Here is a 17,172-nt window from a genome sequence, read left to right as displayed (position 1 = left end):
CCACTCTGTTCTGTGCTGAAAGGGAGAACAAGGCCTCTTCCCATCTACTTGATGATACAAGTCTGGTAAATCATCCAGGGCAGGATAGTCCCCACAGTCTTGGAAACCTGCGCCTGTCCTTAGCACCGAGACTTCCTCGAGGCCCAGTGGCAACTGTGAGGAAGCAGGTGTTTTACCGGGTTGGAGCGGGGAAGCCTGATCGAGGCCACCGTCCCCATCCTGGGGAGAAAGAGCCTCCGCTTTGCCGCTGTCGCCTGCACTTGCTGACTCCCAGGAATGGAAGACAGGGATCCGAAGCCAACAGTGGGTGGAGAGGCTGGTCGGGGCCGTGGGCAGGAGGGGGTGTGGGCAGCACGGTGACCCTCCCCGCCCCTCCCCTCTTTTGCCAGGAAGCCATCCTGCGGCGCTACCAGGTGGCGGGAGACCGCCTCCGCGTGTACCTGCACTACCTGCCCTCCTACTACCACCTGCACGTGCACTTCACTGCCCTGGGCTTCGAGGCCCCTGGTGCAGGCGTGGAGCGGGCCCACCTGCTGGCGGAGGTGATCGAGAACCTGGAGCAGGACCCCGAGCACTACGGCCGCCGCACCCTCACCTTTGCCCTCAGAGCTGATGACCCCCTCCTCACGCTCTTGCGGGAGGCCCAGAGAAGCTGAGTTGGAAAAGAGCACTGATGTGTATGGTGGGGGCGGGGTGGGGGGGAGGGCAGCCGGATTTTTTAGCACCAAGTGAATTTTTTTTTTTAATATATTTTGTACTGGCTTCTTCCCAGCATGAGAATAAACTATCGGTCTCATTCGGTGTGGACCCACGGTGTGGCCTGCTGGGGAAGCGGAGTGGGCAGAAGCTAGGGGGAAGGTCTTAAGAAGGGGGTGAGTGTCTGGGGGGCAGCCCCAGCTGGCCCGGAGGGCTTGGGGCTTTCTGTAGGCCCCCGTGCACCTGGCCTGGCCGACTTCACATCCGGAATCCAACTGAGCCTCCCTGCTTTCACTCCTTCCTGTTCTGCCACCACAGGGGGCCTCTGCCTTCTTCCCACTTACTGTATCTTCCTAATGGTTCTCTAGGTCCACCTGTCTGGGAGTTCCCCCAAAAAACAAGTACAAAAGCTTTCTGGAAGTAATCTATAGAGTCTTTTTGACAGTACTTCCTCTTTCTCTCCCCAGCATTGAGGTCACACTTCCCATGTGTGAGCCAATCCTGTTGATAAACTCTTGTTGACAAGGATGGAGCATGGCCGCTCCTGGAAGTGGGAGGGCCTTAAGAATCAGATGATGCAAGCCCAAGAAGCCTACCTTTGCCTCGGCTACTTGGTCAGTGAGTCCCTGGCCTTGAGTTTGTTATCTGGGCAGGAAGATAAAACAACTCGCAGGGGGCAGCCAGAAGATGAAATACAAGCAGTGTCTCAACAGGGCAAAGTGACATGGTCGCAGCAGAGTCTGAAAGCCCTGAGGGCCTTGGGTGCAAGGTATGACCAGCATCATAGTTCCCTGTCCATAGAATCGCGAGGCCAGGAAGGGACTTCAAAGTGTCCAAGGCTATGGCCTGTAGGAAGCCATCAAGGGCTTATCTGGGAAGGTGACGTCTACCACTGCTCCAGCAGAACAGGGACACGGGTGCAGACGTTGACAGCATGCAGTTAAACACATGAGGCTCTCTTTCCAGCCCAGCGGACAGATGTATCACACTGCTGGAGAGGGGCTGGCGTTTGCTCCTTAGCATGGGGCTGTGGGTTACTGGTTCTTGTTTCCTCAGGACACACTCTCAGGGGAGACAGGATGTGTGTCCTGCAAAGTGAAAGGAGGAGGAAAGCTGAGGCAGACGAGGAGGTGGCTTTTATTCTGTGTCCCCTGGACTGAGAGCCAGGAGACTGGAGTCAGAGCCGAGCGCCACTCATTTGTTCCTCGCATGTTTATTAAAACACATACTACAGGCCAAGCACTGCCCTAGATAGTGGTAAATGGTCTCTTCCCGGTGTCCACCCGAGGCGTCCTGAGCCTGTTTCTTTGTCAAGGGGAACGGGGATGAGGGTCCACTACAGAGTGATGTGCTGGGTGATCGTAAACCAACAGGGCAAAGTGACATGGTTGTGGTGGAGTCCAAGGCTTTGACTCGCTGATGGACTCGAGCCAGACAGTGTCCTAAGTGCTGGGGATGCAGAGATGACTAAAAAGAAGCTCCCAGCCTCCTGGCTAGTGGGCGGACAGACGGTCCTCAGCCCGAGGGATGCAGAATGAGAACCACCCCCTCCTCTGCCTTGGCTTTCCTCCTTCCTTCCCTTAGCAGAACCCAGCATCCCGCCGCCCCGGAGAGAGCGTCCTGAGCAAGACGAGCAGCGCCAGCCTCTCTGGCAGCGTGGACGTCCTTGTGTGTTCAGCCGCGTGCCCTCGGTGTGCGTGCCTGTGTCCCTGCTCTCCTGGAGGTAGACGTCACCTTCCCAGATAAGTCCTGGAGGGCTCCCCACCGGCCACCAGGCCCCAGTTCTTGGCCGACTTTCTTCCCGGCGTGGTTGGGGAGGGAGGGGAGCAACTGGAGACAGGACTCCTGTTCCTCGGCTCCTCTCTGTTTGCCCAGAAGTTTCCTCAGAGCAGAATTGCCGAGTGTTCTGTATTTGTCAGCATTCCTTCAGGACACTGAGAAAAATAACGTTTCAGGAAGAGTTGGACAGTTAGCTCCACATTGCCTGATTCTGTTGGATACAGATCCCCAAATGGAGAAACAAATGAAGAAACAATTACGTACAAAGTAATATTTGAAAATGTTTCTCTTGTAATGCTTCTATTCCAAAATAGTTTAATCTATCTATTTTATTTCTGAATAGGCTGACGTGGGTCTGCTAACTCTGCCTTCTCAGAAAGGACTAAATCTTCATTCCAGACCCATATATTGAACCCTAAAATGTCCTTTCTTTGGTAAGAAGATGGTGATAATTAACAGTAGTTGTTTTTTAAAAATCCTCACTTAGGGCTTCCCTGGTGGGGCAGTGGTTGAGAATCTGCCTGCCGATGCAGGGGACACGGGTTCGTGCCCCGGTCCGGGAGGATCCCACATGCCGCGGAGCGGCTGGGCCCGTGAGCCATGGACGCTGAGCCTGTGCGTCCGGAGCCTGTGCTCCGCAACGGGAGAGGCTGCGGCAGTGAGAGGCCCACATACCGCAAAAAAAAAAAAAAAAAAAAAAATCCTCACTTAGCAAAATAAATGTTGGCAGCCCTGTGTTTGCTCCATATTCTTACTGAAATTACACTGGATTCCGAAGTCTCTATAAACTTGAAGTTACCAAGTTTTAACCACTGTTAAAAAATAAGCAGGGACTACAGTGTTTCAGTTCAATCAACAAGGTTTTGAATATCTACCCTACTTTTTGTTTTTAGACAAGAATATGGAGCTAGAGCTCTCGTGGAGTTTACAATTTAGTGAGACACATAGACATAATTACAAAGTAACTCCATGGACATGAGTACTTTGAGAAGACCCAGTGGGGGCTGTGGCAGCTTATGCTGAGAGAAGCCAGACTTCTGGGCTAAAGCTTGAGAGCCAAGTGGCCAACACAAGCCAAGGCCAGCAGTCAGGGAGACAGTGGCTCAGCACGGCCGGGACCTAGAACTTGGCTTCTAGCATGGGGCACACACGTCCAATAGTACCCTGACCAGTTTTTCCTTCAGGATCATGAGGAAGAAATTAAAGTCAAGGCTAAGGGGACATTTCTTACTGTTCTGTACCACCTCCTTTTGAGAGCCAGCATGGTCTGGTGATTCTGGCATAGAACCTGCACCATAACCAGATATGATCTCAGGCAAGTTACATAACTGTCTGTAAGCTAGGAGTGATAGCAGTGCCTACCCCGAGGGGCTTTGTGAGGATTAAATAAGAGGATTTTGTGGACATGGTAAGACCTATAAATGTTAGCTGCCATTTTCCTACCGCGAGAAGGGCCTAAAGGACACAGCCAATATATTGGGGTTAGATATTAAAAAGGACTTCCGGATTAGAAGGCAGTGAATCCTCGATTATGCACTGAAGTCATGGTAACCAAGAGACTTGAAGGCAAAAAGCAAGCCATAAACTCTCTGTGGTTAATTGATCGTGGCCCCAAAAGAGACAAGGGCTGTGTGCAATGACTTCTCAAGGATCCCGTCCAGCCGACAGGTTCCTGGAATGCATTTTAGCCTTCGCCTTACGGCAGGTTTCTAAGGCTACAATAGTGATGTCCGCTGCTATTGAGAACCCTGGGAACAGCTCAGCTCCAGCGTCCAGCCATATAAATCTGATAAAAATAGGAGCTGAAACACCATCCCGGAGTTGCTATTTTTAAAAGCGTCTGAGATGCTGGATTGGGTTTATTTCTTCCTCAAACGGCATCTTGCTGTTCCCTCCTCCTGGTCGGCAGGATGTTAACGTGGCACATGTGAAGGACAGGAGCCAAAATCCTGCGAGACACGTGTCAAGGGCTCCACGCCTCCTACCCACACCCCTGCCTGCCCGGGAGGAGCCACAAGTCCAGGGCCTCCCAACTCCAGATGCACCTGCCCCTCCCACGCCCTTTGCTTCTCTGTCTCCTCCCTCTACTCCCTAGAGAGAGAGAGGCCCCCTGGTCGCCCCAGCAGAGTGGTGTCCGCCGCCTCTTCCACAGCAGTGACAGAACCAGAGAGGTAAAGGGGGGGCTGAGGAGGTGGGAATGGAGGCAGCATGGCTTGGAAGGGGACCAGGACCGAGACCACTGACCCTCAGGGTGTCTTGACGCGCCCTTGGCACAGCTGGTCTCCGAGAGGAACAGTTTTAGGAGCCAAAGCCTCGCTTGTCCCACCACACTGCCTCTTGCTAAGCAAATCCCAGTGCCTTGTAGATGGGCAAGCGGGGCAGTGGAACTGGGAGGGGCTACAGGTGAAAAGTACCAGAATCGCTTTCCTCCTGCCCCACAGATGATACGGGTTCTAGGCAGCCAGCTAAGCATCTGGCTGTGCCATTAAGAAACGAGGGAAAAGATGCTAAGCACAGGGCTTCCCTGGTGGCACAGTGGTTGAGAGTCCGCCTGTCGATGCAGGGGATGCGGGTTCGTGCCCCGGTCCGGGAAGATCCCACGTCCCACGGAGCGGCTGGGCCCGTGAGCCATGGCCGCTGAGCCTGCGCGTCTGGAGCCTGTGCTTGGCAATGGGAGAGGCCAGGACAGTGAAAGGCCCACGTACCGCAAAAAGAAAAGAAAAGAAAAAGATTCTAAGCACATTGTGGCCTAAGGAGAGGAGTCAGGATCTCAGTTAGCTTCTGGGTACCCAGTAACCAGGTCTGGGATAAGCTGGGGAAAGGGGAAGGGAGGAGATCTGAATACAGCTTACTGGTTCCGTGTGCATAATAAAAGCGCGTACTTATACAGCACCTTATACTGCCAGAGCAAATGTGTATCCATTTGAACTTACATCCCTTTGAATAAGCACAGTTATTCCCATTTTCTTCTAGCAAGAAAATTAAAGCTATTTAGTGACCGAGGCAGAGTTGGAAATCAGGTCTCCGGGAGCAAAAGTTGGCCCTTCAGTTCTGTGTTCCCACAGAGTGAAGTTTACATGGCTCATAACAAGAACTGCCAACTGTGTTTAGATCTAGTTTATTAAAGAGTTTGCAAAGTTTAGAAGCTGGGCTGATTCTCAGGTCAGCTCTGCCAGACTCACCTAGTCCCTTTGGGTGATTGCTTACTCTCTCTGGGCCAGTTTTCCCACCCACGCACCAGGGAGGCTATTCCCTCTTCCTCTAACCTTGACCCAGGTAGAGACTTTAGTCACTGTGCCACACCTGGAGCTGATACACAATAAAGATTTGTTGGATGAATGCTTGATTGACAAAGCCAAAGGCACTATTCAAGCATAATTTAGACACTGGGGAAATGTAGGAAAAACCTCTGCCCACGGAAGGTGGGATTTAGGATGGAGAGTCACCTGTGGAAGCACTTGAAGCCCTCTATCTTCACCCTGCCTTCCCCACTTTGCTTACGCAGGGTGGAGCTTCCTCTGTTTTATGTTCTTAGCAGATAAACCCTCCAGTTTCAGCTGAAGTGAGCCTTGAGCTGGCATTTCCGTGAACCCTCTTTGTCAGTTACGCACACCTTACACTTGGTCACATCCTGTCCTAACTTATTTTTTTTAAACATCTTTACTGGAGTATAATTGGCGTTACAATGGTGTGTTAGTTTCTGCTTTATAACAGTGAATCAGTTACACATATACATATGTCCCCATACCTCTTCCCTCTTGTATCTCCCTCCCTCCCTCCCTCCCTATCCCACCCCTCTAGGTGGTCACAAAGCACCGAGCTGATCTCCCTGTGCTATGCAGCTGCTTCCCACTAGCTATCTATTTTACGTTTGGTAGTGTATATATGGCCATGCCACTCTCTCGCTTTGTCACAGCTTACCCTTTCCCCTCCCCGTATCCTCAAGTCCATTCTCTAGTAGGTCTGCATCTTTATTCCCGTCTTGCCCCTAGGTTCTTCATGACCACTTTTATTTTTTTTTTAGATTCCATATATATGTGTTAGCATATGGTATTTGTTTTTCTCTTTCTGACTTACTTCACTCTGTATGACAGTCTCTAGGTCCATCCACCTCACTGCAAATAACTCTGTTTCGTTCCTTTTTATGGCTGAGTAATATTCCATTGTATATATGTGCCACATCTTCTCTATCCATTCATCTGTTGATGGACACTTCGGTTGCTTCCATGTCCTGGCTACTGTAAATAGAGCTGCAACGAACATTGTGGTACATGACTCTTTTTGAATTATGGTTTTCTCAGGGTGTATGCCCAGTAGTGGGATTGCTGGGTCGTATGGTAGTTCTATTTTTAGTTTTCTAAGGAACCTCCATACTGTTCTCCATAGTGGCTGTATCAATTTACATTCCCACCAACAGTGCAAGAGGGTTCCCTTTTCTCCACACCCTCTCCAGCATTTATTGTTTGTAGATTTTTTGATGATGGCCATTCTGACCAGTGTGAGATGATATCTCATTGTAGTTTTGATTTGCATTTCTCTAATGATTAATGATGTTGAGCATTCTTCCATGTGTTTGTTGGCAATCTGTATATCTTCTTTGGAGAAATGTCTATTTAGGTCTTCTTCCCATTTTTGGATTGGGTTTGTTTTGTTGATATTGAGCTGCATGAGCTGCTTGTAAATTTTGGAGATTAATCCTTTGTCAGTTGCTTCATTTGCAAATATTTTCTCCCATTCTGAGGGTTGTCTTTTCATCTTGTTTATGGTTTCCTTTGCTGTGCAAAAGCTTTTATGTCCTAACTTATTTTTGAGTGGGAGTCCACTGTGAGCCTTCTTTCTAGTAAGCTTCCTGGGGGGGGCGGGGGGGTGTCTTACGGTTTTCCTTGGAGCCCCCAGCATCAGGCTGTTCACACTAAGTGCTCAGTAAATGCTGTGCACCTATGAAAGTGTCTCGGGGGATGGGGATTGTCCTGCGGGTGACTTTTGGACTATTCTTCGGCCTGAGTAGTTCCCAGGTTTGATTGGGGTGGGTGGCCCCAGGAACCAGGGTAAGGGCCTGATGGGGTTTCCCCTGGAGACAGGATGCTTGGCGCCTTCAGTAAGGAACAGCAACTGAGAAGCTTTCTCAGGGCCAAAGATAGGGTGTGCAAAGAGGCTGCAGAGGGAGCAGTTTGGGGGTGGCAGGTCGAGACTAGGGCAGAGGGAGGGTCCAGGTCTCCGTCCAGGGCACCTGGCCACCGTGCATGGGGAGTACGGGTGGCCCTCCCTCTTCTGTGCCTCACTTTCACGAGCGAGGGAAGGACACGGTTCATTGCGTGGGAGAGCGGAGAACCCTTTGTTGGGTCTCATTGTTTCCAGGAGGGTGTGCAGAGGCTGCGTTGGGCATATCCATCCTGGTGCCGCTCACAGGTTGCGCCCGCCAGAACTCTACCCTCACCCCACCAGCCTCCTCTCCCGCCCCTCCGCGCCTGCCCGGTCGGTCGACCCCTCCGCGCCCCTCGCTCCTGGCCCCGCCGCCTGCCCTCTCCGCCGGCCTCCGCGGCTCTCGGACCACCGCGAGCCGCCGGCATCGGCCCCGCCCGCAAGCAGGATCTCCCGAGTCGACTCCTTCCTCCTCCCCCACCCCGCCCTTCCTCCTCCTGCCCGCCCGCTCCCCAGTCGGCTCCCCGGCCGTGTGCGCAAGCGTGTCCGGCCCCTTCCCCGCCCCCCGCCTGGGCCCGGGCCCCCGCCTCCCAGCAGGCGGACTTACCCACTCGCAGGCCGGCCCCGCGCCCGGGACAGGGACCGGGCCGAGCGGAGCCGCCGCGCCAGTGCCGCGCCTCCAGCCCGTGCGCCTAGCGGATCGGAGCTGCGCGCGGAACTGTCCTGCCTCGCCCCGCGCCACCCGCGAGGGTGAGTACGCGGCGGCCGCTCCCCGTTGGGCCCGCGAGGGAGGGTGGGGAGCGCCTCCAGGTCCCGGCTGCCCGGTTGCCCGGTTGCCCGGTTCCCCGCCCGGCGCCGCGGCCGGGGAGGTGGTCGGGCCGGGCACGTGGGCGCCGCGCGGCGCCGGGGCTGGGTGGGGAGGCCACAGCCCTGGGATCCCTTGCCCTGGACCAGTTTTTCGCGGGAAGCCGATTCTTTCTGCTCCTTGGGAGTGAGCAAACGGGATGATCCTCTTCTCTGGAAAGTTTCTAGCCCCCACCCCTGCGCATCTTCTGAGCCGACTTCTCCCCACAGCTGCCCCACCGAGTCCAGGAGATCCTGGGCTGGCATGCCTGCAAGTGGCAGGCTCTGCTGGGTCCGGCTGTGTGCAGGAGACCCAAGGTCACCAAGCAGAGCCCAAAGGTGGGGCTGCTAGCTGCAGGCTGGCTGTGCCCAAGACACCAGTACACGTTGCGGGGCTCTTTGGGCCTAGGCCACTCGGCCACAGAGCTGCCTGGCTGGTGGGCAGTGGGACGGGATGGGGTTGGGGTGAAGGTGGAGTCCAGCTGGGGGCAGAATCGCTGGGCTCAGCCATCTGTGCTGGGTGCCCCCTGGGGCCCCTGCTGGCTGGGACCTCCCAGGCAGCCCAGAGCTGCCAACATGTCTGCCAGCACTGCCCCCTCCATTCCCAGTCCTGGGGGAGGCTCCTTCTGGGCATCGGAGGCCTGACCTACTGCTGCTACTTCCTCTGTCTGTCCTGCAGACTGGGTCCCGAGTGCCGGGGCTGGGGGCTCCTGCCAGAGGACTGGGGCTACAGGCACCGTCCTGGTGCTCAGCTGTGCCCATGTGACCTCATGCCCACCCACAGGCTGGCACCCCCATGCGCTTCTCACAGAAGCCTGTGCTTTCCACCGCTGGGGGGAGGCACAGTGTGGAAGCCAAGTTCAGGCAGACTTATTCTTTGCGGAACCTTGGGAACAGGCCTGGTACAGCTAGGGTGTCACCAGAGGCACAAACCAATACCGCTCTCTCCTGAGCTTTGCTGGGCCACGGGGGGCAGGGAGGGGGGATCATAAAGGCGCTGGGTACTGTGGAAGGTGCCTGCACAGAGGCGGAGTGTTTGCTATTAGCAGGGGTTCTCCCGCACTCTCCAAAGTTTTCCACGCTCACCAAACCTGCCCCATAATTCTAGAGAGGGTGCCTGGGAGGCGCCAGCCATTTGGGGCCTAGAAATGAACTTCTGGGGCTTTTTCTCTTTTCCGGGAGCTCATCTGTGAATAACCCCTGCCTGAGCCGAGGTGGCCCAGGTCCCTCTAGCCTGTTCCTGGCTCTGCTCGTGTCTCCCCTGCACGTGCTCTTCATGCCTCCATCCCTCAGCATCCATGTGCTGGGCGGGAGATCTTAGTCTGTCCCCTGGGCCCTGGGTCTCCCTTCCAGCAGCTGAGGGAGAGCCAGGAGTCGGGGGCTTCCCCCCAGAGTCCGGGTGGTCAGGGGTTAGGAGGGGAGGGTAGACAGGAGGTGGAGTTAGGAAAGTAGCACGGGAGCCTCTTGCTTGGACTGTGGGCGGAGAGGCATCTGTGGCTTGGGAGTGGGCTGTGCTCAGAGCCACAGGCCCCTTGCCCGTGAGTGGAGGCCTGGGCTAGGGAAGCCCTCCGCGTCTTCTGGGCCATCTTTCCCTCCCGCCCTCCCCCCTTCCCTACCCAGAGCAGTGACTCAGTCCCTACTCCTCAGAAACAGACTTGCTCAGCCTCTCCACCCTGCCAGCCCTCTTAGATCCCTGGGATCCAGTTTTCTGGAGAGAACCGAGAAGCTGCTCCTTTCAGAATTATATAACAAATCCTGGAAAGAAGCCCCCCCTACCCTTCACCAGCTGGAGCAGAGAGGCCAGATCCCCCTTCCCGTGCCCCAGCTTAACCTGTGGCCGTCTGTGGTTTACCCCTACTGGCCTGGCATCTGCCCTGCACTGGGTGCCTGCCCAGACCCCACCTGGGTACGTTCTCTGGGCAAATTCCTTCTCTCAGAGCGGCTCAAAGGTTTGCCCCCGCCGTCGTGGGGAAGGGGTCCCTCCACCTCAGAATGACACAAAGTGGTCACAGCCCATGGTGGGGTGGGGACCTCCAGCCTCCTGAAAGGGACCCTTCAGATCAGTGTCCCAGAGGGTCCCAGAGTCTGAGAGCCAGACCTACAGATTGTGCCCAAGGCGTCCACCACAACCCAGCTGAGTTCTCAGGCCCTGGGGGTTGGACCCTCGGTGCTAGGGAGCAGGGCGGTCAGGTGGGGGGGACACCCAGAAAACATACAGGGCCTGCCCACCCCCCCGACTCCTCAGCTGCCCTGGGGTTACACACTTCCCTGCAGAAACGAGCTGGCTTCTCATGCCTCTCGACCTCAGGTCCTCCTTCCTTCTCGACTCTTGTCCTTGACCTGAAACCTTTGGTTTCCTTGAGGAAATGACTAGAGCAGGCAGGTTTGGGTGCCTGTAGTCATTCATTCCCCTCTCTCGCTTGTCACCCCTTCCCAGAGATGCTCAGCACTTCTACACGAGTGTTCTGAGTGCCCCTGGAGGGGCTGCTGGCCACCCCTGGCCTCACGTTCACTCCTGACCTGTGTCACATTCCTAGTGTGTGTGTGTGTGTGTGTGTGTGTGTGTGTGTGTGTGAGTGTGAGTGACGCTCTTTATTCTACGGATAGAGGAAGTGGTCAAATGTAGCTACAAGTGGGAGCAGCTGTATGTGGTGCGTGGGCCCCAGCCAGGTGCCATGGGCCTCCGACTGGTGCCCCTGAGGCTGGCACGGGGTGAACTCTGCCAGGGGTTGCGCTGGGTTGATCGCTCTTCAGAGTGAGGAAGGCCATCCCAAGCTGCAGGTTTTACTTTAATCTTGGCCCCTTGCCTGGGACCGGGAGACCTCCAGCCGGATGACTGCCTTATCTCTGCCACCCCACACCCTGCAAAGCCATCCTGCAGAGAGATGAGGTGAACGCTCTAGAATCCAAAGCCCTGGCTTCTGCCCTGAGCCCAGCAGGGAGGAGGGTGCTGCTGGGGCCGAGGGGTGGCCGGGGGTGGGGGTGTCCATCTGGGCCTCGAGGGTGAGGAAGGCCCGGCTGTAGGATAGTCCCTTCGTCCTGCCTGCAGCTTCACTTCAAAGCCCCAGTGTGTCAGGGGCCCCAGGATTTTGCTTTCCTGCGCAGGGTGGGGACCATGGTTGCTAGAAAGAGGACACGGAGCAGTTTGCAGAGCGCCGGGCTCACGTACCGTTGTTCTGCGTGGGTCCAAACCCTCCTCCGGGGTGCACGTTCCAGGGCCTGCGGTGATGCTCCTGTGTCCATGGTCTGCCCTGTGTCCTCTGCCATGCAGCCTCTGCAAATACCTGTCCTTATAGTAAAAAGGGACTTAGCAAATAACAAAACTAGTTATGATTTATCTATTGAGCACTTATTAAAAGCCTGACCCAATAAACCTAAAAAAAAGAAAGTGCTATCCGCTTATTTACATCAACATCACTTCACGTAAGCACAACCCTTTCATTAAGCCCATTTGTAAATGAAGCCATGGAGGCTCGGGAAGATTAAACCATTTGGCCAAGGTCACAGGACTCCTAAGCAGCTGAGCTGGGACTCCTAGCTAAGCCTGTTTCCAAAACCTGCACTTTTCAGCCCAGTTCACTACTGCTCTGCAAGCTCATCTTCCCCTGCCCTGTGATCCACGAAGAGGGCGAGGTTCAGAGGTGTGAAAGGGTTTGCTCAAGGCCACCGGGTGTGGGTGACAAAGGAGAACACAGCCCTCCTGGATTCGCAGCCCAGGGCCCTGTGCGGCCCTGAAGCCCACGTCTGGCCCTGCCGGTCCTGCCTGCCCATCCCCTGCCTCTCTCAGCTGGGCAGGGCTGGGCTCTCCTTCCTCCCTCCCCGCTGTGGCCCCTCCCAGCCCCTGCCAGCCCCCACCTCTCCCGCTTTCCCTCCCGTAATTGCTTCCATCTGGCCTGCCCATCGACTCCTATTCCTTGGAAATGCGGCTCCCCCGCTGCCGCCCACAAGGCTGCAAGGCCTCATCCGGCAACCACGGCGACACGTGGGGAAGGGGAGGGGTCCTCTGGGGGTCTGAGCACAGGGACCTGGCCAAGGTGGCTGCTCCTGGCATCTGGCATCCCCAGATTCCTGCCGGGCCACAGTACCTTTGCTCTGGGGCTCTCCTGGACCCTGGCCTGGCCTGGCTCAAGGCCGGAGAGTCTCCGCAAAGACCTGCTCCCCCTCCGCTCCTTAGAGGCCACTCAGGTCAGGAGGAGGGAGGCCTGGTTGGAAGGGATGGCAGGAGAGAAGCGGGGGCCAGCAGGGGCCCACCCTGGCAACCCACTGCTTGAAGGTCACGGGAGGGGAGCAAAGCAGGGGATGGGCGGTGGCAGAGACCGAGGGACCTGGGAGCTCTGGGCAGGTGAGAAGGGAGACGGCTCATTTCCTTTGGTTCCGAGCAATTGACTCAGAACCAGCAAAACGCGAGATGAAGCTTCATATTTTGTCGTGATAAAAAGTAGAACTTGCACATTGAACGGTGTGTTCAGTGCTCTGTGGGCTCCCTTGCCTAGGCTGGGCGGGGAGGGACCCAGGGTCTTCAGTGTGGCCATCTGGAGCTTTCAAGAGCAGGCCTCTGCCTGTGTAGGGGCCAAGTGCCCTGTGGCTGAAGATGTTCAAGCTTGGACCCGTGACCTTGGCAGGGACGGTCCAGAGGAGATGCAGGCATTGGAGGGGCATGTTTGTGGTGTGAAATGGGTTTGAAAACTTTCCAGGCGTTTTCCTCCCTGACTTTTTAGGGTTTTCATGTAAGCTCCAGGAACCTGTCATCTCATTGCCATGTTCTTCATGCCTGGAATTATGTCTAACAAATAATATGTGCTCAGTAAATATTTGATGAACAAAGGGAGGATATAGATCGGATGTGACATTGTCTTCACTGTGTCCCTGCTTTGCTTCTCCCTTTTCTTGGGGCGAAAGGCGAAGCGTTTCCCTTTTGACAGCTGAGCTGTTTGGAGCCTGGCCTGGCAGCCTTTTCAGACACAGGAGAGGCAGGCAGGAGCCCTGGGGGTGGGGTGGGCAGGAGTCTGCCCACCTGGAGGGCATCCCCCCTCCCCCATGCCAGGGCCAGCTGGTCACGTTCCTGCCCGCATCCCCTCCTCAACCCTGCCTTTGGGTCCTCGCACAGACTGGTCCTAACCTCCCCTCCTGCCCAGTGTCAGCTCTCCCCTTATCTGGGTCCACGAAAAGCTCCCCAGGGGTGGAACCCTCTGGGGTGTCATCTCAGGAGTGAGGGCTCAAGAGGCGGGTGCGCCCCCATTCTTGCTTCACCCCAAACGACTCCACTCTTATTCCTTCTACATATTGGGTTTCCACATAAAATCTCATTTGAAAGTGGGAGAGAGGGTGTCTTGGCTTAAAACCCTTTTTATTTGAAAACCTCCGTTGGGCGCCGGTCGGACTGTTCTACTTCCCCAGCCGTGTGTTCTCACTCCCCACCTCTGCTCCCACTGTCCCCTGACGGTGGCTTGGGCACCGTTGGCAGTCCCCTTCCTAGATTGCATCCGACTCGAGCCTGTTCTGAGGCTCCCCTGACGGCCGGGCACCCTTGTCACTTACCCCACCCCCCCACAGGTCCCAGCCTGTGACATCAGGGGACCCTACCACCCGTGAGCTCAGACGGGTGGGGGAGGGCAGGGCTGCACAGCCTTGGGCCCGACACGGAGCCTCGGTTTCTCCTCTTCTGAGCCCGAGTGCGTTTCAGATCATGTCCCAGCACCTGGGGCCTGGCTCTGTAAGTGCTGGCTGGTGGGCTTTCTGTGATTCAGGGTGCGGCCCAGAGACTGCAGAGTGCCTTCCTTCGGGGCCAGGAAGCCAGGCAGATGGCCTTTGTCTTCTCTGTCCGCTCCCAGCTGTGTGACCTCAGGCAGGTCTGGGACTTTGGTTCTCCATCAGCCCATCCGATAACTGGGCTAATAGCGTCTGCCGCAGCGCAGCTCACGGGATGGATCTCGGAGCACAGATGATAGACACCGGCGAGCTGGGGAGGCCTCAGAGGTCCCGGCTGATGTTAGACTGTCGGGTAGGACCCGTGACCGTCTGACTCCCCATCGTGTCCCCAGCACCCGGCACCGCACTGGCACATAGTAGCCTCTCGGTAACTCTTTCTTTTTGCAAAGGTGGGAGCTGAGCCTCAAAAAAGTAACTTACTGTTCAAGGTCTCAGAGCGACTTTTCCCCCAGGCAGGGGCTGCCTCTCCGGTGCTCCATCCCACCCCTGTCTCTCCTTTCTCCAAGGTCCTGGTTTGTCCTCTGGTTCCAATGATCCAGGATTGTTGAGGCTGAAACCCCTGGGGCGTGGCCGACGGTGGGACTGGGTGGGCTGGGACCAGTGCTCTGGAAACACCCCCGCCCGGTGCTGCTTCTCCTGGACCCGCCTGTCCGGCTGAGAGGGTGTGGAGGCATCCTTGCAGGAGGTGTGGGCCCTTCTCTCCACACCGCCCCCTTCTCCTCTTGTCCCCTCTTTGGTCCTTTTCCTCTTTCTCCTCTTTTTCCGGCCCCCCTGCCTTCCTTCCCTTCCCCCTTCAGGTTTCTCTCAGCCCCTCCCCCAGCCCTCCCTCTTCCTTTGTGTCTGCCTCCTCTTCCTTCCCTTACCCCTGTGCCCCCGCCCCACCCAGGCCTCAGCATCCTCGCTGTCCCGCCTGATGTGGCAGCTGGACTTCGGGTGGGTGCCCTGCAGCCGTGGAGGTGCAGGAGCGCCTCCTCTTGTTGGCGGCCCCGGCAGCTTCGAGCGGGACGCTCATCCAGCAGTCGGGTTGGGTGACGGGACAGAGCCTGCCCCAGGTGCGGATGCTCTGATCTTAAGCTCAGCTTCCTGGGCCCTCACCTCCCTTCTTGGACATCTTCCTGGGCGGGAAGGCAGGATCTCATCCCGGAGCCAGAGGGCCTCCAAAGAAGAGCTGGCTGGTGGAGCTCCTCTGGCCTCTGACCTCTGCCCTCCACCCTCCTCTCTCCAGAGGTACCTGCTGGGATGGAGGAGGCTGATCAGAGCAGGGAGGAGATTTCTGCTCAGATGCCTTCCAGGTGAGCACACACAGCGTGTGTGTGTGTGTGTGTGTGCGCGTGCGCGCGCGGGAGAGTATGTACACGGGTTGTGCGGCAGAGAGAACATGGGCCTGCATCCACGTGTGGACAAGAATGGGGTCCACTGGTGTGGGTCTGGGCCCCCCTCCAGACCTTCACTGTGCAGCCCTGCTCCTAGCCCAGAGCTCTCCTCTCTGGGCTTTGGGGCCCTGGCTCTGCACTGAGGCTTTCCTCTGTCTTGGGGGCCAGCTGCTCCCCTGTTGTGGTCCCACGCGGTGGTGGCTGATCCCGGGCCACCCATTCAGCTGCATGGGGGCCCTGGGGCCAGCGTGTTTTGCCCCCCACCTCCCCAAATGGAGGCGTGGGGGGGCTTCCTGCCCGGTGCCTCACCCCTGCCAAGGCGGAGGGAATGGGGAACAGCTGCGTTGGCCGATCCCGGCTCCGTATGGATTTGGTTTGACAACAAAGCTCCCTCTGTGTGTTCTCAGGCCCCTTACATAACCGGGGTGGGGGAGGCAGGCAGGAGGAGTTGGAGATGGGGACAAGGTGACAGCAGGATGGGGCGGCTGGAAAGGGGACAGGGGCCGGGAGGGGCGGGGAGGGGAGGGAGGGAGAGAAGACCATTGAGAAGGAGGGAGGGTGGGCAGCAGCAGGAGGAAGAGCCTTGGCTTGACCCCGCGGTCCTACTTCCCGCCTCCCAGGGCGGAGGAAGCTCCGTTTCCAGGTCCTCTGGCCTTGTCCTGTGGGCGCCTTGTCTTCCCTTCTGGAGCCCTGCCTGTCAGCCCTGGACCTGCAGAGGAGGGGCTGCTGGGCCTGAGAGTCCAGGAGTGAGGCCAGAGGAGGTTTGGGGCTGGGCCTGAGAGGCGTCCTTACCCCACCCTGTAACCGAGCACATTCCCTAAAGATGGGAATCGGTCTCCCTGGTGCCTTGCGCTTCTCGTCCCTCCTCCTATAGCCCCGGACCTGGGCCGGAAGCCCCTCCAGCTACTCTCTTGATGGCGCTGCTGAGGGACGCTGACCCTGTCGGGTGGCCCCAGTCCTCCCAGATCCTCACGCAGCCCCCCATCTGGGGCCTCCCCAGCTCCAGACCCTCGGCCACTTCAGAGGCCCTGTGGCCCTGTCCCCTGCACACCACCCCCCTCAATAATCAGACACTCTCTTCTCACTGTCACTGTCCCCGCAGCTGTCCAAATAGAGTGAGAAGAAAATGTTCTCTTTCCGGAACAGCTGGACTGACAGGCCGGGAAGGCCAGGTGAGCTGGCCAGACTTGGGTGTATTCCTGGGGGCGGGAGGGGCCCTGTCCCAGCACCCCGATCCTGACAGCTTCTAGGCAGGAGGAAGGGCTCGCGGAAGAGGCCAAGAGGATGGATGGGGGCGCCTGTCGGGCCTCCCACCTTCAGACGGGGCCAGGGCCCCGCGGTGGCTCAGTCTCCTAGGCCTTTTCAGGGTCTCCTCTGTGCCTCAGTTTCTCTGAGTCTGCTTCTGGCACCAGGCTTCCTCAGAAAGAGCCCCGGATGTGGTCTGGCCCTGAGGGTGGTGCTGATGCGCGGCCCGCGGTGGACTGACAGCTCTTGCCCTTCCAGCCTGAGAACCAGGACGGCTCCCAAAAGGGCAGAGTGGAGGAGCTGCTGGCCAAGCCCGGGGTTTTCCTGGGCATGAGTGGCAGAGAGCCCAGGGTTCTGGCTCGTGGCTTGACCCCCGGCACCGCCC

General features: G+C 57.1%; 2 protein-coding genes across 8 annotated transcripts in view; both read left to right on the top strand.

Annotated features, from left to right (window-relative positions):
- Positions 1-796, top strand: part of DCPS (decapping enzyme, scavenger) — a 36,506-nt gene extending 35,710 nt beyond the window's left edge. For both annotated transcript variants that reach the window (XM_081238713.1, XM_081238714.1), the window contains exon 6: positions 390-796. In XM_081238713.1, the coding sequence (XP_081094839.1) occupies positions 390-656 (267 nt within the window). In that variant the 3' untranslated portion in view covers positions 657-796. The remainder of the gene's footprint in view (positions 1-389) is intronic.
- A 7,416-nt stretch (positions 797-8,212) lies between these two features.
- Positions 8,213-17,172, top strand: part of ST3GAL4 (ST3 beta-galactoside alpha-2,3-sialyltransferase 4) — a 33,136-nt gene continuing 24,176 nt past the window's right edge. For 2 of the 6 annotated variants that reach the window (XM_081239900.1, XM_081239899.1), the window contains exon 1: positions 8,213-8,367. The gene's annotated coding sequence lies outside the window, so the exon portion shown is untranslated. The remainder of the gene's footprint in view (positions 8,368-17,172) is intronic. The other 4 variants (XM_081239895.1, XM_081239893.1, XM_081239898.1 and 1 more) reach the window with 2 other exon arrangements.

Source organism: Mesoplodon bidens (assembly GCF_964165515.1).
Source record: "Mesoplodon bidens genome assembly, chromosome: 7".
Lineage (NCBI taxonomy): Eukaryota > Metazoa > Chordata > Mammalia > Artiodactyla > Ziphiidae > Mesoplodon > Mesoplodon bidens.
The sequence above is the reverse complement of the archived record's forward strand: the minus strand, read 5'-3'. Positions and strand labels throughout refer to the sequence as shown.